We start from the raw sequence: 22,943 nt of genomic DNA on the forward strand, positions 1-22,943 counted from the left end.
AATAGCAAACCTCTGCAGGGTCCGCAGCCCCCGCTGCTCGCCGGGGGAGGGTCCCGGGGCCTAAGACGCTGGCCCGGAGCGGGACGCGCTGGCGGACGGCGGAGAGGCCGGTCTAAGATCTGGGAGGAGCGCGGGGGTGGGCGCCGCAGCCGCGGGTTGTTTATCTGGAGTACGGAGGGGAGGGGGGAGCCTGGAAACCGCCCCGTGTCCCATTTCCTCCTCTTGTTTTCGCTCCGGATTCTCCATGTTGGACCCAAACTGAGGAGCCCGGAGCTGCCACCGGGGGATCGGGGCTGGGGGCACCGGGGGAGCCGCCGCCTGGGCCGTCCGCCCTCTCTGCAGGCCGCCTCCCTTCCCGGCCCGGGAAGGAAACGCGAGGGGGGATGTGAACAGCTGCGGGAGTCGGAGTCTCGGGAGCCGGAGCCCGACGGGCCCCCGCCCAGGCCCCCCAGCCCAGCCCTCCCGCCCGCGCGTCCTCCCGCCCAGCCAGCCCGGGCCCGCGGGATTGTTAGATGGAACACGGCTCCATCATCACCCAGGCGCGGAAGGAAGACGCCCTGGTGCTCACCAAGCAAGGTAGGGGCGCAACTTCCCAAAACTTTGCGTCGCCCCCGAGCGGGGAGGGGGCGGAGGATCCGGCGGGGCCCGGGGTCCGTCGGTCCTCGCGCACCCGTCGGCGCTCGGACCCCAGCGGGGGCTGAGCGAGGCCCGGGCTGCCCGCGCCCGGCGGGAGGGTGTCATCCGCGCAGCTGTCACCCGGCGGGCCACCCCTCCCCCCGGGTAGGGGCAGGCAGAGACTCCGGGGGCGCGCTTCGCGGCGCCAGGCCACCCGCGCCGCCCCCACGCGAGCCCCGGAGACCGAGTGGTCACTCCTCCCCCAACCCCCGCTGCGCGCCCGTCCCGGGGCCCCGGGGAGGGCAACAGGGGTCCGGAGCTGGAACGCCACCTGGACCGGAGTTTTCACGCGGGACCGGGAGGCCCGGGCGGGCGCTCGGTCGTGGCGGCGCGGGGACTCGGGACGAAGTTCACCGGCCCAGGGCGGGGGTGAGGGTGAGGTGGGGGATGGGGAGGGCCGCGGTCACCGCCGGGCGCCGGACTCTCGCGGTTCGGCGGAGCAAACAAGCCGGACCCGAGGCCCGACCGGAGCCCACCCCCCCGCCCCGTGCGCTCCCCCGGGGCCACTGCTGCACACACACAGCCGCGTTTGTTTAGCCAGGGAGCGGTGTCCCTGGTTACATAATTCGCCGGATGGCATCAGACCCAGCGTGTTTCTGAATCGCGCAGCGAAAAAGTGCGAGTTGTCTGTGGGCAGAGGCTCACGACCCCCCCCTCCACCTGATTCGGGTGGGTGGATGGGATTGGAGCAGACGGGGGCGTCCACAGGCCCTCTCTGGGGTGTGCTTGGGGAGCGGAGGCCTCAGCCTCCCGCGGGGGCGGGGAGGAGATTGGGGCTGGGAAGATGGGATTGCTCGGTTTGATCACAGTGGGGTCCCCTGAAACTCTCTCCCTTATGTTCATCTGGCCTTGAGCATTGTGTTCAAGATAGCTGGTAGAGTCAGGACTAGTTGCCCCCCTTCCTCCTTTTTTTATTTCTAGAGAACTCCCAGGACTGTGGCCACTTGGCTCAGAGGCTGAGTGGCGAGCACGCTCTTGGAACCAGATCTCAAGCGTTGCAGCCCTTTCTATTTCAGCGGGGCATAAAAGGCCCGTGCCACAATTGAGTAGACTTGAGGCCTAGAGCCTGAAAGGAGGCTAGCTGTGGGGCCTGGGTGTAGGTCCTCATTGCCTACTAATACTAAGCAGCCGGTCACTTTTTCCTGGGGTTCACTTCCCAAGGAGTCTACCCAACTTGTCCAGCCTAGGGGCAGAGCAGCTGGGCTGGTGTCCCAGGCTCTCTGGAATTCCTTGTTGGGGTGGGGGAAGGGGAGCCGTTCGTGTTTCTTGGCCTTCTGAAGCAGCCTGCGCTGAGGAGAGCAGAAGCTCTGCCGGCTCCTCCTCCTTGCCAGGGTCCCAGTTCTGACTGCATCACTGACCCAGCTGTGGGATCCGGGCAAGTTCACCTCCTCTCCTGGCCCCTCAGCAGTGCTGAGCGCCGCAAAGGGAGACCGCCTGTGTTTACCCATTACTGCCAGGGCTCAGTACCCTTTGCACCCTCATCCCAGGAAAAGGACCCAAGCTTCAGGCGGAGAAATCTGGATGGGCAAGGACATAGGCGGGGGTAATGACAAGAAGTCAGGCATGGGGGTGCCTCCTTCCGGCCTGTGCTCCCTTACAGGGTCCCTTAGGTGTCCTGAGGGTGGCGGGGCCACAGCGGGATCAGAATCTGGACTGTGCAGTAGCTGCACGGAGCAAATCCGAGCTGAAGTTTTATCCAACAAGATGAGTGACAAGTGGCAGAGAGCGGAGCAGCTGGCTTCCAGACTGGCGGGTTGCTGGTGCTGGTTACATTTTCTTGGAGTTCCATTTTTTGTTTTCTTTTTTTGTGTGTAGTTTGTCCTTCACATTTCTCCCTGGAGGAATCTGAATTCTCCAGCCAGCAGCCTCTTGGTCTCTCTCCCCTCCCCTTGTCATTCGATTGCATTCGGGGAAGGCATGCTTGCTTCTGAGCTGTTTGGCACCCAGCAACCCAGGCCAACTGCCTGAGTCAGATGGACATCATCTACAAACAGAACCTGCATCTTAACGCTCTTAGGAATTCCTGCCCTAACCCCTCTCACCATCTCCCATCCCCAACTCCTGTCTACCTTTGGAAGAGCAGAAGAGGAGTATGAAGCAGTTTTATTAATGAGTTGATTTCTGGAAAGAAACAGGTTGCCTCTAGCTTCGGTGTTTTCTCAGTGAAGTTGTTTACCAGTGCAGATTTTTTTATTTTGACTGTTTATTTTCAGCATTCTGTTCTCTGAGCGTTAAGGCTGCCTGGTGTGTTGATGATTCAAAGGTAATTACATACAGTCAGGGAGGTAGGACAACGAAGTCATTGACAATAAGAGCAGCAAACTTAGATCATCTTTCCGGCAGAGGGAGAAATGGCTCCCTGGCACAGCAAGAAGCTAGTCGTATTGCACAAAAGTTAAAGTGTCCACTTGAGAGGATGGGTACTTACTGCGGCCTGGTGGGAGGCCGTGCCCACTGCTGGGCTCAGATGGGGAAAGCAGAGGAAACTACCTTTGGCAGCCCAAAGTGAGGTGGGGCGGGGCCTCCAGGAACCTATCAGGACTTGGGAGGGAGTCAGAACTAATCTGTTATGGGAAAGATCCGATGCCTACTTTTGGAAGAATAACTAAGCTTTGAATTCTTCATCTCACATCTGGAACTGGGCGGGGTCTGATGTCTAGTTACACTGAGGATTTTTTTCTCGGGCTGTCACAAAAGATTAAATGGTTGTGTTAGATTTATATTTTATGTGTATGGGTGTTTTGCCTCCGTGTATGTCTGTGCACCACTTGTGTGCCTGGTGGCCCACAGAGGTCAGGAGAGGGCATCTGATTCCCTGAAACTGGAGTCAGATGGTTGTGAGCCACCATGGGGTCTGGAAATTGAACTCAGGTCCTCAGGAAGATCAACCAGGGCTCTAAAGCTCTGAGCCATCTCCCCAACCCCTCAGTGACAAGTCCACAGAAGGGAGAAATCCTACCCTTCCCCCTTGGGAGTCTAGGCTCCCTGTAGCTGCAGCTAAGCCTTTCACAGAAAAAGCTTTGAAAGGAGTTTTGGTGGGTAGGTGGAGTCCTCCGAGGCCAGCCTGCACAGGTGGGAGCGGAGGAACTCAGTCCTGCTCCCTCTAGATTTATCCCCCATGCTGGGGTCAGGCTGAGTGGCCGCTGAGACCATGTAAGCCAGTATTGCTCCACACTGAGAGCCCTGCTCTACCACAGTCATTAAGTGTGCAGAGCCTCAGGCTCGGCAGCTGACTTGGAGAAGTTTAAAGAAGCCATACTTGGGGGGAGGGAAGGGAGTAAAAAAAACCCGTGACCTTCCTCCCAGCCTGAGAAGGTAGGAAGTTAAACAGGGTGCCAGCTGGCTCTGGAGGCCTCTCCAGTCAGTCTTTTAGTGAGATGTACTAAGAAGGGGACACTTCTAACAACAGGATGTGAGAAGTAGGAGGTGCTGAAAGCATGGGAGAGAACATGTACACATAGGTGGGCTGTACAAGTACATGCATGGGAGAGAGAACATGTGCACATAGATGGGCTGTGTGAATGTACATGCATGGGAGAGAGAACATGTGCACATAGGTGGGCTGTGTAAGTGTACATGCATGGGAGAGAGAACATGTGCACATGGGTGGGTTGTGTGAGTGTACACACATACACTTACTGACATATGTAATTGGGCACAGTGTTCCCTTCGGTGTTGTCTTTTATTTCCATCTTGGGATATTTGATCCTGGGATTGGTGAAAAAGTGGGATCAGCAGTTGTGAAGGGAACGGTTGCTAAGCGTTTGTTATTGTCATTCCAGTATTGGTTGCTCCAAACTGGTTGCTTCAGACTCATTCCTAAATGCAGCTTGGCTGGTGTTCTGTCCTCCCTCTTCCCGTCCCCAGGACTCGCTGTCGGATGGGTTCACTGCCAAGGACAGGTGCCCTTAGTCACCACATTGGTGTGGAAGGAGCTTGAGCCTCTGAGCTTCCACAGCCTTCCCACAGACGGTTGCTTGTGCCTGTGTGACAGGGATGGGATCTCAGGCATTCCAGCCAGTGCCTGGGCCTCTCACAGTCCTGGGCCTCATGGAAGAGTCTCTGAAGTGCAGCTTAATCCTTGGGAACAGTTTGGTGTCTTGGAGAGGGAACTGGCAGTTGTGTATGTGACAGGAATCGTCACTGTCTTCCTTCGCTTGGGGAGTGTGGTCTCTGTGGGTTTAGGTTCTAGGTAGAAAGGTGGCTTTGGTCTGATGGAGAGCAAGGTGAGAGCGTTGAGACTGCTTTTCTCCTGTCGCAAGCTGAAGTGCCTGCGAGGAAGGGTTTGGATTTGGCTCTCACGTGTTCTGAAAGCCTTTGTGAAACCAGCTGAGTTGTAAATGAACATGTTCCATGCAGATCTTAAAATGAACACATTCCATGCAGATCTTTTGAAGAAACTGGTAGGGATTAGGCGGAGGAAAGTGGACTTTATAGAAATGGAACACCCAGGATCAGAGACTTAAGAGCAAGTTCTGTGTGAGTGCAGCACCCAGCCCTTCACTCCACAGGAGCCTTCTCCAAGATGTCTCTTGCAGCCTGGCTCTGTGGACCCCACAGCCTGGCTCTAAGCAGGAGAATGTGCTCTCTTCTTACTGGTTAGCTTTTCTACTGCTAGCCTTGAGCCTGATCTGAGTGAACCTGAACATAAAAACATACACACTTTCCTTCTGTATGTCTGTCTCTCTCTGTCTCTGTCTCTCTCTGTCTCTGTCTCTGTCTCTCTCTCTCTCTCTCTCACACACACACACACACACACACACACACACACACACACACACACCATCCTTTGGTGGTGGTAGTGTAGTACGAGACAGACCTTGAGCTTCTCCTGCCCACTGCTAAGTGCTGGGTGGAGGGAGGGCCTCCTTGTCAGCCTCTTAGAACCCTGACAGACTCCCATCCTGTTGAATTCGCTCTAGGCCACTTGCACTGTTCCCAGGGGGCAAACATGGCTCCCACTCCTTTGAGAGAAAGACTGGGACACAGATCTATGGGAAGGGACAAAGCATTCCACCTCTGTTTGCACAGCAGGAGGGGAAGCCTCTCCTTCCTGATACTGAGAGGAAGGCCAGCCAGCCCAGCTCTCCTGACTAGGGTCCTGTTCTGTCTTTGTTTTGGGAGTAAAACAGGTGGTCTTAGGCAAAGCAGATCAGCCAAGAGTCCTGGCTGTCATCAGATCTGCCAGAGAGGGGCTTCTGGGACTCCAGAGGAATCCCATTGTAATCCTGGAAGGGGTTAGTTAAAATTCTCTGGCTCTCAGCCAAGGACACACATCAGAATCTCCTGTGACACTTACTAAAAATACAGCCCCTCCCCCACCCGCACACCTGGGACCCACTGGCTCAGCCTGGCAGGTGGGCCAGGTCTGTGTGCTCCAAATGCTCCCCGTGATTCTGACAGGTGTCCTGGGAGAAGAGCCAGGAAGCCCTGCCTGTTCAGCCCTGAGCAGAAGACTCCCTCGGGGTCCAGAGTCACTTTCATTAGGTAGCCTGTGGCTCTTCCAGGCAGCCTAGAGTTTTCTGAGTGAGTGGGTAGAGTAATTGTTCTTGCTCACTCAGAGTCCCAGCCAGGATTCACACATCACTCACCACGTCGAGGTGCTGTGACTAGAGCTTGTCTCAGCAGCAAGGGACATAGAAAGTGTCCCCACTTGCCAGATAGAGGAGTCTGTTGAGACCTGAACCGCGCTTGGCCTGTGGAGCCCACCCTTGCCCAGGCCCTGCCTGCAATCCCCTCCTCTGCCCTAGGCCTGTGGAAGACCCAGAGTGCTAAGAAGCTGCTCTCATTGGCTGCTGGGGGAACAAAGCAGAGGAGAGTGGGGAGGAGCAGAGGGCTTGGAAGTGGCAGAGCATGATTGAAGAGGCCAGATCCTGAGGAGGGTGCAGGTTGGCCAGCCTCAGAGGCACAGAGACATAATTAGTTTTGTGTAGTCCCAAAAAAGACCATTTCCCAGGCCTGCCCCTGACCTGCTGTTGTGCTTTGTGGCCTGAAGTAAGAAATCTCAGTTGGTGTCAGTGTGAGCATTCTGAGATTGAAGCTGACTTTTGAGTGTGAAAGTGTCCTGTGCCTAATGCCTAGCAGCTGACAGGGAGCTGTCATCAGGCCAGGACACTCTAAAGCCCTTAAAATCCTCACTCTCTAAAATAGTCATTCTTTTACCATTTTACAGATGGAAAGACTGAGGTTCCTGCCACATTTGGTATTTGTGCCAAAGCCAGAATTATTTATTTATTTATCTGCTGGTGGTGATCCGACCCACAGCCCTATGGTTCACCTATCCCTTGGAGCCAGTGGCACCTGGGTAGACATCCTTCAGCTCCGTCCTCCTACGCCTCCTATGCCTCCTTGCCTTGGATTCTTCTTGGTTCTCTGTGAAGCCCAAGCATTCCAAAGGTTGGGACAGAGATCCCAGACCAGTCCTGAGTGGCCATCAAGATGATGGCTCAGTCCTGCTTGCCAGGGTTCCCTTAGCCCCTCCTCAGGAGGAGGGGGTGCTGGCTCCAGTACCCAACAGTGTCACCCCTGCTCTTTACGGCCCTGTGCAGCAAGGTAGGATCTAGCCCCTAACATTTCTCAGGTTAGTTCCTGCCGCTTCACAACCTGCTGCTCCTGGAGACCCCCTTTAAATTTTTATTACTATTAGTTTTAAATATTGAAGCTGCCTATATTTTTTCCCCAATAATTCAGCTAGAGGCTCCTTCTGAGATGAAGTTGTCTGAGAATCCTTGTTCTCAGAACCAAGATCCTCTTAATTAAGGGAAAGTTCTTAAATCAAGGTCTGAGACCCTGAGGAGGCAGAGGCAGGGGCACGAGGCACGGGCACAGCTCCCATCCCTAAGTCCTCCTCATGAGGCTGAGGCAGGAGTTTGAAGCTGGTGTGAGCCATGGAGATGGCTGCCTCAAATACATACAGAGAAGACAGGAGCCTCTCTGCCCAACAAGGGAAACAGAGAAGCTGTCGGTGTGGGACTACCAGAGGCCTAAGCCGTACTGAAGTGAGCCAAATTCTGTGACCCAAACTGCTTTTAAAAAACCCAGCCCATGTAGTTGGAGTCACACATCTACTTTTGCCCTACCTGCAGTGTTAGCAGAAGAGAGCACATCAGTAGTTGGCCACAGTAGATAGAGAGGCCCACCGTCCACTGGTGCTCTGCCTGTGGGCTTGTCTGGGCATCTCCTACCCTCTTGTCTCTTTGCCCACTCACCTGCTGGTCCAAGGAGCCCTTCCATCAACCTGGCACTTCAGTGCCTGTCCAGAGCCAAGGCACAGATGCCGCTTGCTGACAACCTGGGAGGGCTCCTCTCCACAGGGAGCCCCCCTCTCCACAGGGAGCCCCAATCACATGTGTCTTGGCTGCAGGGCCCAGGCAGCTGGCCAAGAAGGGCCGGAAATGCTCCAAATACTCTCCTTCCTCCAATAGATAGCACGGGAGAGAGGCTGCTCAGAGAGGCCATTTTATAGTGAGAGCAGCCCTGCTGCCCTTTGCTGTGGTAGGATGGGAGCTGAGGGGGAAGCTCCATGTCAAAGGGACTGTGAACCAGGAAAGTATCTTTGTATGTGAGTGGTCTTAGAAATCCCATCATTGTATGTGAGTGGTCTTAGAAATCCCATCACTCCAGGAGTTGCCTTCTGCCTGTCTGGGCTGTGCGGATTTCCTGTGAGGAGTTCCTTTACCGGAATACATAACTGTATTGTTGGCAACTGTGACAACTAGACCTGACCTTCCGAAGGTTAAAAATAATGTCATCCTGGTAAGGCCAGGCTTCATCTGTGTGTGCGCAGGCACATGCCTTTACCAGCACAGGTTTCTGTCGGGTGTTTACTGCTGTGGAGATGCGTAGGGGAGATGGCGATGTTTGCATCCAGAGATGCTTGTCATATCCAGAGCACCGTCCTTTTGAGCTGAGAGTGGGAATGAAAGATTTGGTGGATGGGGGGTGTTCTCCCAGGCACACATCCCTCTTCTGACCCTGACTTTCAACCACATAGTGAGGAAGGGAGGCCCCTAGTTCCCTGTTGCTCTCCTGGAATGAGGCCCAGGCTGCCTTCCCTGGGGCTCACTCCTTCGCTTTGTTTATCCTGACTGAGGTCTTGCTATTAACCCAAGTTTTGGATGAGGAAACTAAGGCTTCCCACTTGAATCCAGCAGACCCTGAGCTCCTGCACAGACAGTACCGACCTCCCTGGCTGCCTGTGTCCACCCAGATCTGCCTAGTGTAGAACACTAGCCGCCTCGGGCCTGAGCGGTGGTGGGAGGGTGTTGGCTTCTGGTCTTTAGTCCCCGGCCCTTTCTCCTCCCCCATTGTGCCTTACTGTCCTGTTGGACATGGAGAGGCTTGGGACAAGGAGAGCAGGCAGGAAAGGAGGGATTGCGGGGATGGGGGAGAGAGTGTGGGCAGGTGGTGCCGGGCAGAGCACTGACTGGAAGGAGCCATCCATCCCAAGGCTCTCCACAAGGTTTTGGAAGGGGAGTGGAATTGCTGCTCAGGATGTGTCCTTGCCTTCTGTACATCTCTGATCTGCCCATGAATATGGAGGGGCTGTGGGGGGGTGAGGCTCATCCTGGAGGGCAGTAGAGCGAACATTTCCCATAAGACACCAGTTGGGGAGTGGGGTGGCTGGGGAGATGGCTCAGTGACTAAGAGCTCTGACTGCTCTTCCAGAGATCCTGAGTTCAATTCCCAGCAACCACATGGTGGCTCACAACCATCTGGAATGGGATCTGATGCCCTCTTCCCTTCTGTCTGAAGAGAGAGACAGAGTGTTCACATACATAAAATAAATCAAGAGACACATACACACACCAGCATGTGGAGCTGTCTAGATACTGTTGGGGAATGCCCACGAGCCTTGGCTCTGGGTTCAAATTCTCACTCTGCTCTCATACTGTTGCATGACCCCAACGGATCGATTCGCCTATCTGCCTCCGTTTCTTTCCTTCCTGCAGATGGGGAGCAGGACCTACAAATGAGTTCCTACTGAGGGTTAGTGAGGCACTGACAGCAAGTGTCTAGCACCGGCCTGGCATTGCTCTTGTGCTCTGTAAGCATGGCTGTGGCCCAGAACGCCTCGGTGGCTTGCTGTGGCCACTCAGTTCCTGCAGTACCTCCTTCCTTCCCTCACTTGGGGCTACAGCATGAGAATGGAGGCTCCTCCAGAACCTTATTCTGTAGGAGTGGCAAGCCAGAGAGACCCTGCAGTTGTCAGTTGGTAAAATTGTTAGCACCTACCATACATAGGCCAAAGGCTGTGGACTGTAATAGGTGAGGCTCTTGCTGGCCCTGCAGGGAAGCATCTGTGTTAGGGAAGCTGAATCCAGTCCTGATGCCCCTCAGAAGTAGTGTTTGACAAAGTAAGGGAAGCAGCCTGCATAAAGGTTGCTGAGGGGGAGGGGCGATTTGCGATCCTGGGTGTGGGGTGTTTCCATCAGGAACTTGCACTCAAGGTCAGGGTGGTTTTGATATACTGAGATACGAGGCTGTTGGTCACACTGTGCCTTGGAGAAACCCCTCACCCCTGCAGAGTTCAAGGTTCCTGCCTTGGTCTTAGGAGCCTGTGCCGGTTGGGCCTCCTGCAGTGGACACTGGCAGGGCCTCTCCCTGGCCCCAGCGAGCTGCTTCAGGATTACTTCTCCTCCCAGAGCTGGTCACTGTGATGCTGAGCACACTCCTGATGTGGCCTGTTGAGGAAAGCCTGGGTTGTGGTCTTTTAAGAAAGGCTGTGCCTGGGTTAAGCCTGTGGTTGTGGTTTGTGCAAGAAGAAGACATAAACCAAAGAAGCTTCAGCTTCGTCTCTGTCTGCTTTGGAGCTTTGTCTCTGCGTCTGCCCTGAGCCCCTGAACAGAGAATCTTGTGTGGGCCAGCGGGTGGGGTGGGAGCAGCCCCCTCCTTCTGGTTTCTGCACAGGTGACTAGGAGTCTGGAGGGTCCTTTCTAAGGAGCAGACAGCTTACCCAACACTACTGAGTTTTGCATTTGCTCTTTGAGAAGGCTTTGGCAGATTTTTTAAAAAAAAAACTTCACCACAAAATGCCCAAAGAAATCCTGGTTCTTCACATGTAGCCAAGACTGTAGTGGTACCACAGGGGCCAGCAAGGTGGCTCAGGGGTGAAATGCTTGCTGTTCTGCAGTCCCGACAACCCGACTTTAACCTTGGAATCCACATACAGGAGGAGAGAATTCACATAAAACTGTGTCCTTTAACTTCACATTTTAAAAAAATGATGCCCACATTTTCAGACAATTTCCTGGAAAGGTTCATTTACTTTCGGAGAGGTCCCCAGTGGCCATACCAAAATTTAGGGTGACCCCAAGCCTAACCCAAGAGGGGAAAGAAATCACACACGAGGAAAGCCTTGTCCGTCTAGGTGAGAGGGGTACATCACTGATTGGCATTGGTTGCTCTGTAGGGACCCTTTCTGCACCCTTGATCTAAGGAACTGATGTAGGTTTTCTCTCCTCTTCCTCTGCGTCTCAGGCAGCCCAGTCAGTGGGTTTGGCTCGGCCATCTTCTACTCCAATAAGGGGCCTCCTACAGGAGCAGAGGGAGCAAGAGTTGCCAGTGGGTGGCCCCCACTACTGCGGGCTTTTCCCTCACGTGGCGTCCCTGGCACTTATTTGCCTGCACAGTAGTGTGTCCAGTGCTTTAAAGTAGACCAGCCTGTTTCTCAAGTAGCTCTGGGACATGCAGACCACCCAAGAAAGAGACCTGTAGCTGAGACCATCCCATAACTGGGTGTACAGCGCCATCTGTTGGCCCACTGCTGCTGGGTCCTGCAATGCCCCTTGCTCTGTAGTAGACTAGTCTTTCTGGGCTGCCTTGCGGAGCTTCCTGTTGAATTGGCTTTGTATTTCCAAAGCCCAGATAGTCAGGCAGGAGAGCAGCTGCAGTCCGGAAGCAGAGGCTTCCGACTCGGACTGGAAGCTGCATTTTGTCATGACCTAGGGTCTTAGTTTAGCTCTTTTCCAGCCAGCTCCCTGGGGTGGGGTTGGAGAAGAGGGTGGTTGGGTGAGAGTGAAGTATTAAGGAAAACGTCTAGATGGTGAGAAGGAAACATGGATTCAGATGCAGTCAGCTAACTGGAGCTGAGATTTGTGGTTCTTTTGTTTGTTTGTTTTAGTTCAGTTTTGTGTGTGCACAAGTATGCATGCTCACACACTCACCTATCTGCACACATGAGGACAGCTTGTAGGAAATGGTTCCTTCCACCATGTGGAATGGAACTTGGGTGGCAAGCTTACTTATCCACAGCCATCTCAAACCATTTTGGGAAACTTCTGAGATTTTAAGCACCTTGGGCTCAGTTCTGTGGCTGCTGATCCAGGGTCTGGGAAAGCTGGCAGCGATCTGAATCATGGCTCCACTGACCCCAGGGGACTAGGTTGCTCTCCTGCTGTCAGGGGAACTTAGGGCCTCACAAGCTCCTTTTGATGGCAGTGTACTGGTGGTGGGTCACAGAACACCTGGCCTATCTTGAGATCTCCTTGAGACCTGCCATAGCATGAAGAATAAATCCTGGGCAGCTCAGGTCACCCCAAGCCAGAGAGTGGGGATTACCGTTTCCTTATTCAAGGGAGACATGCGCACGTGCACGCTCCACTGTCAGTGTGTACAGCTGTTTAGCAGGTGTACGCTCTATATATGGTGTGTGTCGCTGCCTGAGGCTGTTCAACGGGTATGTGCTGTACCCCTGCAGAACCTAGACTTGAGAGTGTGTGGATGCATGGAGCTGCTGACTGAGACTGATGGTGTCCCTGTAGCTAATGCCTCCGTCTGTCTTTCCTTCCTTCTCTAGGCCTAGTCTCCAAGTCCTCGCCTAAGAAGCCCCGTGGCCGCAGCATCTTTAAGGCCCTCTTGTGCTGTTTTCACACACAGCATGTTGGCCAGTCAAGCTCTTCCACTGAGCTCACACACAAGGAGGAGGCCAACACCATCGCCAAGGTAGCAGGATGGGGCGCTCGGTGCACATTCTGGCCTGGTCTGGTGTCCTGAAAGTCCCTGGCCCACAGGCCCGTCACTCTCTTCCCTTAGTTGTCTGTCTTCTTCTTGATACTTGTCATCTGTGGGGGTGGCTGTCCCGGTCCTGCAGATCCCAGGAGCCTGGAAAAGGCCTTGCAGGTGTGGAGAACGAACCGCACATTAACTGTTGATAGTGATGGGGTTGGGACGCAGGTATCTGGCTGTGAAGCCTGTGTTTTTATTGTCTTGTGTCCAGAACTGCCTTCTGAGCCTGCTCTGAGTAACCCACATAGCACCCTAGCACTGTGTCAGGCCAGCCGTAGCTGTGTGGTGAGACCCTGTTTCAAAACAAAGACCCTACTAGCAGTTTGCCACTGTGCTACTATGAGCTAACTTGTAATGCTATCTGTACTCTTAAATCAAAAGCAGAATGCAAATAGTATATTACCATGGGGAAATGCTAGCCCATATTTGAAAGATACGTTTTTTGTAAGTTCTGGAATTTAAAAAATTTTTTTCAAGACTCACATTAGGACGCACAGTACTTTTTACAACATTTTAGTGTTGCCCCCTTGTAACTCCATCTCCCTTCTTATTCTTGGACACCCTAGTGTTTTATGCTGGTGTCTCTATGTTTTTAGCAAGAAGCAAGTTTAAGAACTAAGCTAGAGGCTAACCCTGCAAAGAGGTGCTCAGAGCTGAGTCCCTGAGGGCCTGTGCTCATGTGTGGAGAGGAGGCTAACCCTCCTCACCAGCTCCTGAGGAAGGCCATGTTTGTCCTGTGGGGAGCGGCTGGGTGGCTGGGTTCTTGGAGAGCACGAGCGGTGCTGCTGCAGTTGATGAATTAGCACTTACCACATCCTTTGTCTTCCACAGTCGGATCTGCTCCAATGTCTCCAGTACCAGTTTTATCAGGTATGTTAATCTGGCGGACCCTACAGGCCCTGACTAGCCTGGCAGGCAGAGTAGTTACTTTCCTGTCCCAAGCACCTCCCTACCCTTTGTGCTAAGTATTTGCCAGGCCCTATAAAGCTGTGGGGACGGGCATGCACTCTCTTCCCAGCTCTGCTGTCTATTTCATACCATCCCGAAATGACACCAAATGTTCCCAAGGCCTTAAGAGTCCTTAGACCCCGCTGCCTTTGTTCTCTGCCTTGAAGTAGGGCCTTCCTGGGTTGATGACTATAGAGTCCTTAGACCCCGCTGCCTTTGTTCTCTGCCTTTAAGCAGGACCTTCCTGGGTTGATGACTGTCTGCAGGCAGTGTGGCTCTCCTAGTGTTGTGCTGAGGGCCACTGGGCTTGCTTCTTGTTAGGCACAGCTCAGCAGCCTGGCTCTGCTTTTAGATCCCTGGGACCTGCCTGCTCCCAGAGGTGACAGAGCAAGATCAAGGAAGGATCTGTGTGGTCATTGACCTGGATGAGACCCTTGTGCATAGTTCCTTTAAGGTGAGTCGGTGTGGCATCCTTCTCTAGGGCCTGTGTGAGCTGCACAGCAGGGTCAGTAAGGCGAACAGATGAGTATGGAAATGACAGAGGGATAGAGCTAGGCCACCCTGGAGTCACAGATGCCCAGAGGCCAAACTGAAGAGGTTAAGGCACATGCGTGTTCAAGCATGCACACACCACCACCACAGATAACTACCTAAATGCTGTGTCTGTCTCCACTTACCATGGAAAAATGAGATAAGTCTGCTTCAGCATATCTGGTCTTCCTGACTGGTATGTGTGTTAACTCAAGAAAGCCTTAAGTAGGGTACAGAAGGAATTTCCACAATCCTAGTGCTTGGGAAACTGAGGCAGGGAAGTCACAAGTTCCAGAAAACCTGAGTTGCACAGAAAGAGCCGGTCTTGAAAAAGCTAGGCATGCATGCTTGGGTGTCCATAGCTCATGAAAACATGAATTGAAGGCTAGCCCAGATTATGTTGCGAAATAAAAGTCTTGAAACTTCCTCAGGTAGAATTTGGTGGGTAGGATGTATGGGTGGATGAAGGAGAAGGGAAACCGGAAGAGATATGGTACTTTGCCCTATGCCAGCCAAGAGCTGCTTAGCACGCTGTCTCCAGTGGGTAGGGGTTTCCTGTCTGCTGATGCTGTCTACTTCCGCCTTCTAGCCCATCAACAATGCTGACTTCATAGTGCCTGTAGAGATTGAGGGGACCACGCACCAGGTGAGCTGCCTGCCAGCCCACACCCAGCCTTGTTGGTGGTTTGTCTGCATATCGTCCATATCTCCCTATAGCCGACACGCCCTTCTCTCTGGGTACTCAGACTGGTGGCAAGAGCTCTTGGCTTTTTTTTTTTCCTTTTTTAAGATAGGGTCTCTCTCTCTCTCTCTCTCTCTCTCTCTACATATATATATATATATATATATATACATACACACACATACACACACATATATATATATTTAAGAATTACTTATTTGTGAGTACACCATTGCTGTCTTCAGACATACCAGAAGAGGGCATCAGATCCCATTACAGATGGTTGTGAGTCACCATATGGTTGCTGGGAACTAAACTCAGGACCTCTGGAAGAGTATGTGCTCTTAACCGCTGAGCCATCTCTCTAGCCCAATATAGAACTTACAATATAGTCTCTTTCTTTAATTCTGGCTGACTTGAAACTCACAGAGGGCCACCTGCCATTGCCTCCAGGATGCTGGAGTTAAAGGCATGCACCACTGTGTGCAGCCTGTTGACATTTTCATAAAATAATCTTATTTTGGCTTTTTAAAAATGTGCATTGGTGTTTTGCCTGGGTGTGTCCCTGGAACTGGAGGTAGAGTCGTGAGCTGCCAGTGAGTGCTGGGGATTGCACCTAGGTCCTCTGGAAGAGCATGTGCTCTCCAGCCCATGTTGTCCATTCTTAGACACCATCCCTGCCAACTAGACAGGGCTGTGAAATTTGCTCCATTTCTTAATCCCTTGGTAGGAGTGTTTCTGCCTGCAGGCCCCCTGTGCCCGCTGGTGAAGAGCTACCGAATTGTGTCTTCCCTGGCCCAGGCCCCGACTGTGACCCTTTTCTGACCTCCTGTCCCTTGGGTTTTTACACTGGCTTCTGTAAGTGCTCTGTATGCATCTGTCAAAGTGGAAGAGCCCAGGCTCTGGCCATGCTCACCTTGCTGCCTGGGGTTAAGGAAGGCCCATGTGGCACTGATGAGAGACCATGTGCCCAGAGGCATGCTGGTCTGCTGAGGGTCAGGAACAGCGGTGCAGACATCCTAGCAGGCATGATACCTGTTTTCACAGACTGGGAAAGTTCAGCTTTCCTGGGTTTGTCATCATAGCCCCTGCCCCTTTACAGACTTTCTGTACAGAGCCTCGAAGTTGTGGCTCTTTGCTCTGCCTATCATCCCCTGCAGTCTAGTTGAGGAAATAGAAATGTGCAGATTGTGTGGGGCCCTGGCATAGGCAGAAGTGGCCTGAGTTAGAGGGCTGCCTGCCATGTGGATCTGAGGAAAGACTGGGAGGAGAGCTATGCTCTGTGAGGAACCATTGAGTTCGAAGGGGCTTGTGTGTGAGGCTGAAGGAGTAGCAGGCTGATTGATAGACAGAGCAGTTTGCAGCTGCATGGAGGGGTTCTGCTGCTAAACTGGGCGGGCTCTGCTCAGTTGGTGCCTGATGTGGGCTAGGTGGGATTGGGGTGGGCATACCTGTGCTACTTTAAGGAAGTAGGCCTAAGGAACACTTGTGTAGGCTGAAGTGAGAAGGAAGCAGCAGATCATAGACTGGGTGGCAAATTAGTTGAAGAACGTTTAAGAGCGAGCAAGCAAGTCCTCAAAGGTGGTGGTGTCCACAAAAACCCAGTGAGGGTATGTGTTTGAGGGGTTCTTGCCAGATGGGGACCTACATAGGCTGTCCTGCTGGAATCCAGTACAGAAAGCTACTATGGAGGCTGTGGCTGGATTCAAGTAATCCAGGATAGGCTGTTTCCATCTGTGAGGCCTATTCTTGATTACTTGTTTCTGGAGGCAGCCGATGTCTACCCCCTGATGAAGATGGCTCCTGCCACGTAGTGTGCTTTCCTTCCTGGCAGGTTAGGATTGGGCCTCATGAGGCAGCAGAAGCCTGGTAACCTGGTAGAACTGTCCATGGTGGGGCTGAGGTCCCAGGGTCTTGACATAGGCCTCTAGGCCTGCTTGTTTTTCTGTCAGTGGGCAGGGGCATGCTGTGTCCATGGCCTCATGAGTTCCTCCAGCAGTCCACTCTGTTTCTCCAGGTATATGTGCTCAAGAGGCCTTACGTTGATGAGTTCCTGAGACGAATGGGGGAGCTCTTTGAATGTGTTCTCTTCACTGCCAGCTTGGCCAAGGTACCTGATTGCAGGAGGGGAGGAAGGAACAGGAGACGGTGTGGCAGCCACCGGGGACCCAGCACCGCACCTAAGCTAAAGCCTCTCTTTCTTCCAGTATGCTGACCCTGTGACAGATCTCCTGGACCGCTGTGGAGTGTTCCGAGCTCGCCTGTTCCGGGAGTCTTGTGTATTCCACCAGGGCTGCTATGTCAAGGACCTCAGCCGCCTGGGAAGGGACCTGAGGAAAACTGTCATCCTGGACAACTCCCCTGCTTCTTACATCTTCCACCCAGAAAACGCAGTGAGTGCTGCGCATCAGGGATGGGGGTGGCTGCAGGCTGTGCCTGTGGGCTTTATCAGAGGTGTCCACTACCCGTGTGGCCCAGCAGCCTCCGGTGGTCCTGGAAAGGAAAGGGGAGAAGTCAGGCAATGTCGCCTTGTCCTGCCTAGGTGCCTGTGCAGTCCTGGTTTGATGACATGGCAGATACGGAGTTGCTGAACCTGATCCCAGTCTTCGAGGAGCTGAGTGGAGCGGATGATGTCTACACCAGCCTCGGGCAGCTGCGGGCCCCTTAGCCTTCCTGCTCCAAGAAACGGCCATCCCAACAGGGGACTTTGCTACACTGTGCCTTTGTGATCAGCCTGACTGACAGGGTCTGCAAGTAGCCAGGGCGTGCGGGACACGAGCTGTAGGGCAGGTCACATGCAGAGCAGGAAATCAGACCCAGAGCTCTGTGCACCCTGTGCTTGGTTCCCAGGTGTGTGCTTGTGTGTGCGTGCATGTGCACGTGTGTGTGTGTGTGCATATGCACGTGCCCATCTGGTAAACTATGGTCCACGGTACCCAGTTGTCCAGTAGGGGGAGAAGCTGAAAGATCAAGGCTCAACCTGAGTCATTTGTCTCCTTTCCTGCTGTCCTGTGAGCTACTGAGCTTTCAGCCATGAAAGCTCTTGTAGGCTCCCTGCCAAACGATGGCCTTCCCTCAGCAGCACAAGGCCTGAGCCAGGAGGAAGGGGAGGCCGGAGGCTACCTTCCGATGCCCAGACACACGCCTTTCAGAAAACAGAAACCTAGCCAGCAGCTGCAGACATGTTTGGGAAGATGAGAGAGAGAGCATGTTCGCAGACCCACCAGGTCCTGTGTCCTACAGGGCTGCACCTGGCTCCAGCAGAATGCCTGCCGCGGGCGCTTTTGTGTCCCCAGGCTCCAGTGCCAGGCCAGCCTTCTCACTCCCAAGCCATAGTCCTACTCCCATGGGAAAGGAGGGTTTTTCTCTCCCCTGGAGGAGGACAGATAGCTGATTTCTGTTCTTTTAACTCTTAAAATTCTCTTTCTAAACATGGAGTGGTTTGTATCCGTCCGAGCTGCAGTCCTGGGAAAGTGCTGGGGTACAGGGAAAATGCAAATGTTCAATGCAAGATGTCTGTCTCCTTGCTTGTAGATCTTAAAAGTGCTCTTCAGGGATTCTGTGCTAGCTGATGCAAGGACATTGGCTCCAAAGGCTGGGAGGCTGGGCTCTCCCTCTGTGTCTTCCCCAGTGTCCTGCCCTGGCTGACTCTTGCCTGTTCTGGCCTTTATCCTTCTTGGCTGTTTCTCTTCCTCTCCAGGGCCTTGGGAGAAGGACTTTCCCAGGTTGTAGGTGTTGCTGTTACTTGATTTGCCAAATGCCTCCTGCTTCTGGTCATAAGACTGAGTGAGGTCCTCACAGCCCTGTGCTCCGGGCATCTCTGAGCTCTCAGTCCTAATGCTTTAAAAGTCAGTCACAGAGTGGAAGTTTCCCCAGAGTGGAAAACTAACAAGAAGTGTCGCTGTCATTGGGAACAGAAGGGGCCCCTGAGGAGCCTCCACCTCAGCATCACTGCCTTAACTGAGTCCTGCCCAGGGTTGGGTAGGATTCTTCTCCCTCCTCTAAGGTGGGTGGGAGTTCCTACCACATCTCCGCTTCCCTCGGAGGCAGGTCAGCATTTGTGGGTTGGTTCAGGTGTGGTCACCTCCCACTCGGGAGTCACAATACTTTCTAGTTTTCACACACTAGGTCCTGCCTCAGGTTTGAGAGAGCCTGGTGGTGGAGCTTGGTGTTCTGAGTAGAAGCTGGCTGGTGTTCCTCCAGCGTTATGCAGATTTCTTCCTTGGCCCAAGGCTATGGAGCTTTGTGTTACAGTTCTGTGACAAAGATACGCCATTTTCCCAGCATTATTCGCTGGTGTCTGTAAGGGCCTCCCAAGGTGAGCTGAGGGCTCCAGGTGCTAGCCAGGAACATGGGAGCTTGTCTGTGGCTTCAGGTCCAGGCCCTGGTCTCCCTGGCAACCCAGTACTGCAGGAGGTCTTCTCACAAGGCTACTCTGAGGGCTGGTCCTGACTAAGCAATAAGAGTTGATTAGATTTTAAGCTCCCTTTCTGGCTTCATGGGCGCCTCTGCTGCTTCTCCGTGAAGCCCCAGCCCTCTAGGCCTATCTGCCACCAGAATCCTTTCCACCTGCAGTCTGCTACAGAGATGCCATCCCAACTCGTCTCTTCCCAAAATGAACCAGGATTTATCATCATGGTGGCCCCGAGTCAGCTGTATGATAGACCTTGCTATCTCCGGGCTAGTTCCATGTTTTAGGAGCAGGTGATCCTGGGGAAGATGGGAGCCAGCGCCTCCTGAAGCCTGTCGCTCCACTGCCACCAGCCCACCCCAGTGCAGACTGTCTTCAGGGGTCAGTAGACACTCAAAGCCATGCCAGGAATCTGCCCCCATACCAGGTTCAGCTCTTTAAGGTGCCTCTTCAGGGACACAGTGTGTGTCTGATTGGGCTTCTCATCAAAAGCCTGATGTTCCTGTCCCTCTTATAGGGGGAGCTTTGGACACAGGACCAGTTTGATAAAGGGCCAGATAAAGGTTTCCACTCTGCACATTGTAGAGGGGACACCATAGGCCCATGGGTCCCTAATTAAAGAAGTTGAGTGAATTTGCCTTCATTTAACCAGGGATCTGTCTCACTCCCTCCTGCCTCCCAAAGATTTTTGTGTAGTTATATAACCCCTCTGTTAACAGTGGCCCAGCAAGGCTTTGTACTAAAGCATGGGACCCTCACAGCAACCATTCCCAGAAAATGGTCCCCTGCAGGTCCACGCCTGCCCTGTTCAGAGGCCTCTGGGTAGTGCAGCCCATGTGTACTGTCCTGCACCCATCAGCCTGGATAAGTGTGAGAACGCTATGCCGTTTCCCCTTCGGGCTACTTAACCATGGCTACTCTTTAGCTCCTTTTGTTTAAATAGCTTAGTTCTCCCTACACACATACACACAGGGTTTCATGAATCCCAAGCAGGGGCTTGAACTCCTGTTTAGCCAAGAATGATCTTGAACTGATCTACCTTCACCTCCTGGGTGCTGGGGTTACAGGTGTGATGGCCTTGCTGGCCTATGAGTGCTGGGGACAACCCAGGGCTTCATGCGTGTTAGGCACTTACTCCCAGCTAAGCTATATCCCCAGCCCCTCTTCCTAGAGAACACCATTAGTAAATCCATATTCAGGGGAGAAGAGGTCACAGGTCAGGCCAGCTGCCCCATCCTTAAGTGCAGGGTCAACTCCCAGAACTGCCTGTTTTCATAAGCTGGTGATTCTCCTTGCCTGTGATGACCCCAGATCTGCCTATTTCCAAGATGCCATTTGGAGGGGAGGGGAGGGGTCGCTTCCCACTGTGACCGGGCTACGGGATTCTTGACCACCTTGCTTCATGATTTGATCCATTTGTTGTATTCAAAAACTTGAACTGTAGGATGCCATTAAGAGTCTGTTTATATTTTTGGAATATTTGTATTACAATTGTTAATAAAGGCTGGTTTAAAAACCTATGCAAGAGTGGAAGCTGCCTGCCTTCCTTTTCTTCCACTGATCCGACACTCGGTGGATACTGTTCTTCCTGTATGACCTCTTTGGTCATGAAATTATAGCACCCAGCAGAATAAACACTGGGGTTCTGATCACTGGGTTACAGAGGTTGGACTGCTCCTCTCTGGCCCGGGTTGGAACCACGTCCCTCACCCCCAGGTACTTAGCAAGCAGTGTTTGCTGTGGTATTGACTGCGGGGTAGACACTGAAGCCCTGGGGAATTAGAGGCTCCTGCATGTGCTCTTGATGCTGCCAAACGGGAGCTGTAGGAGTCAGAGCCCAGCATGTCTTCCACGCACATAGTAGGATGACAGACTCCAAGCAACAAAAGCTTTCCTGACACCACAGAATCGCCCAGAATCATCTCACAGCCCTGAACGCCCAGGCACACAGTAGGGGAGTGCTAGACAGTCTCCTGTCATCAGCATAATACGTTTATATCTACAATATGGCAAATTCATATCCTCCCTCACTGAATTATTGATGGGCAGTGCACTTTTAAAAAAAATCAATAGACCAGGGTGTGGAGCTGGAGTTAAAAGAAGCCTTTAGAAGTCTGCTCTTCTTGTTTTTGCTGTTTTGAATAGGAGTAGATAAAGCTTTCCTCTCTGGTTTGAATAAGTCGAGCCTAGGGCTAGGTTGGCTGTGATTGGCCAGAGCTAGGAAAATGTGGTCATGATGCAAACACAAGCAAATATAACCCAGTGTCTGTGTGCTGTGTGGCCATTGCTGAAACAGGCTGCAGGACCTGACGCCGCCTGCTTTGGGATAGCACTTCACCTGCTGGGATACGGAGGGCAGAGGCTCAGGTAGGTCGACTCTCGTGTCCTTGTCAGCCAAATGCTTAACATGGATGAGGCCAAAGGTGAAGAAGGGACAGGAGTCACGTCTTCCCTGGCTTTTGTCTTTTGGGATGAAGCTTTGGAAAGATTGAGCCAGGAGCTTGTGACCAGCTTTGCACCTTCACACTGAGAACCTATAGGGCCCACTGAATTTAAGTTGGGCACATTCTTGAGGCTCAGGGCTTTGGGGCAAGAGAAGTTTAAATCCCAGTAGGTTACAAGCTAGTGGCTCATAACCTGGAATCCCTAACCCACACCCTGTGCCTGTGGTCTTTGCAGCTCTCAGGACTCAAAAGTGCTGATGGTTAGGGCTTGGGACGACAAACAGTCCCGGCTTTGGGGGACTTTGATGTGGGTTCATGGAACTGGGCTTTCTGGGTGTGGCATTTCCTGAATCTTGGGTCTCTAATCTGAAGCTCCATGGGGGACATGGAGCACCTGGGGCTCACATTCACCATGCTAATGTGGCTGGTTAGGCTCTGGTCCCCTTTCCTGAATGTGTCATGCTTAAAAGAGAGAAAATTCAGCCAGAAGGAAAGCTGAATATTTCCTGGTGGTTCTGGGCTGTGCAGGGTGGGGCAGCACGAGTATCAAATTAAAGATGCAAACATTGGCAGTTCCGCACCATGGCTCTGTTTTAGGCTACTGCTGGCAGCACACAAAGAGGCCTGGCTCTTCAGTGGTAATGGTGCATCCTCTCCAAACCTGGTTTTATCCATTAAGGCTCAAGAAAAGAATGGTCAGTGGAGTCAGACTCTTTTTTTTGTCGTGCTGGGGACGACAGTCATCCACCATTTAAACTATGCCCCATCACCAGATATTCCACACTTAACAAGCCCTGTATATCACCAACTATCAAACATCCACACAATGTCCCCCAGAGCGATTTTGTCTTTTAATCTCTCCTAAGTCCATCCATCCCATCCTTGGCTTTGAATCTTAGGAGAAACCAACCTAGCGATCACTTGGCATACTGTGAGAGTGCAGTCTCCCGGAGGGTACAACTTGAGAGAAGGCAGAGCTACTGGGTAACCTGTGTGTTTACCCCAGCCAAGTGATGACTGCTGAGGTCCCGTGGCCATCTTACCACTTCCCTCCCTGCCTTATTCCTCTCTGTGAGTGCTGAGAACCTCTGAGCTCACTGAGGACAAGCCTTCCAGAGAAGCTGGGGTGTGTGTGGGCCAGGCGAAGCGGCCACACCTACTTTCCCTTCTGGCACCCTCAGCTCTTTGTCCTAGGCACAGGCATTATACTTTCCCCTTTCTTTTGCAAGACCAGTTAATGTATTAG

The 22,943-nt window shown here is 53.0% G+C and overlaps 1 protein-coding gene across 1 annotated transcript; it reads left to right on the forward strand.

Moving 5' to 3' along the window:
- The first annotated feature begins 223 nt into the window (after nt 1–223).
- On the forward strand, nt 224–20,773 carry Ctdsp2 (CTD small phosphatase 2). Its single transcript, XM_031350256.1, has 8 exons — nt 224–576; nt 12,473–12,618; nt 13,513–13,551; nt 13,982–14,083; nt 14,750–14,806; nt 16,860–16,952; nt 17,050–17,235; nt 17,385–20,773. The coding sequence occupies exons 1-8, from the start codon at nt 513–515 to the stop codon at nt 17,508–17,510; spliced, it is 813 nt and encodes a 270-aa protein (XP_031206116.1). The 5' UTR covers nt 224–512; the 3' UTR covers nt 17,511–20,773.
- The last annotated feature ends 2,170 nt before the right edge of the window (nt 20,774–22,943 follow it).

The sequence above is a fragment of the Mastomys coucha genome, unplaced genomic scaffold, assembly GCF_008632895.1.
Source record: "Mastomys coucha isolate ucsf_1 unplaced genomic scaffold, UCSF_Mcou_1 pScaffold4, whole genome shotgun sequence".
In the NCBI taxonomy this organism is placed as follows: Eukaryota; Metazoa; Chordata; class Mammalia; order Rodentia; family Muridae; genus Mastomys; species Mastomys coucha.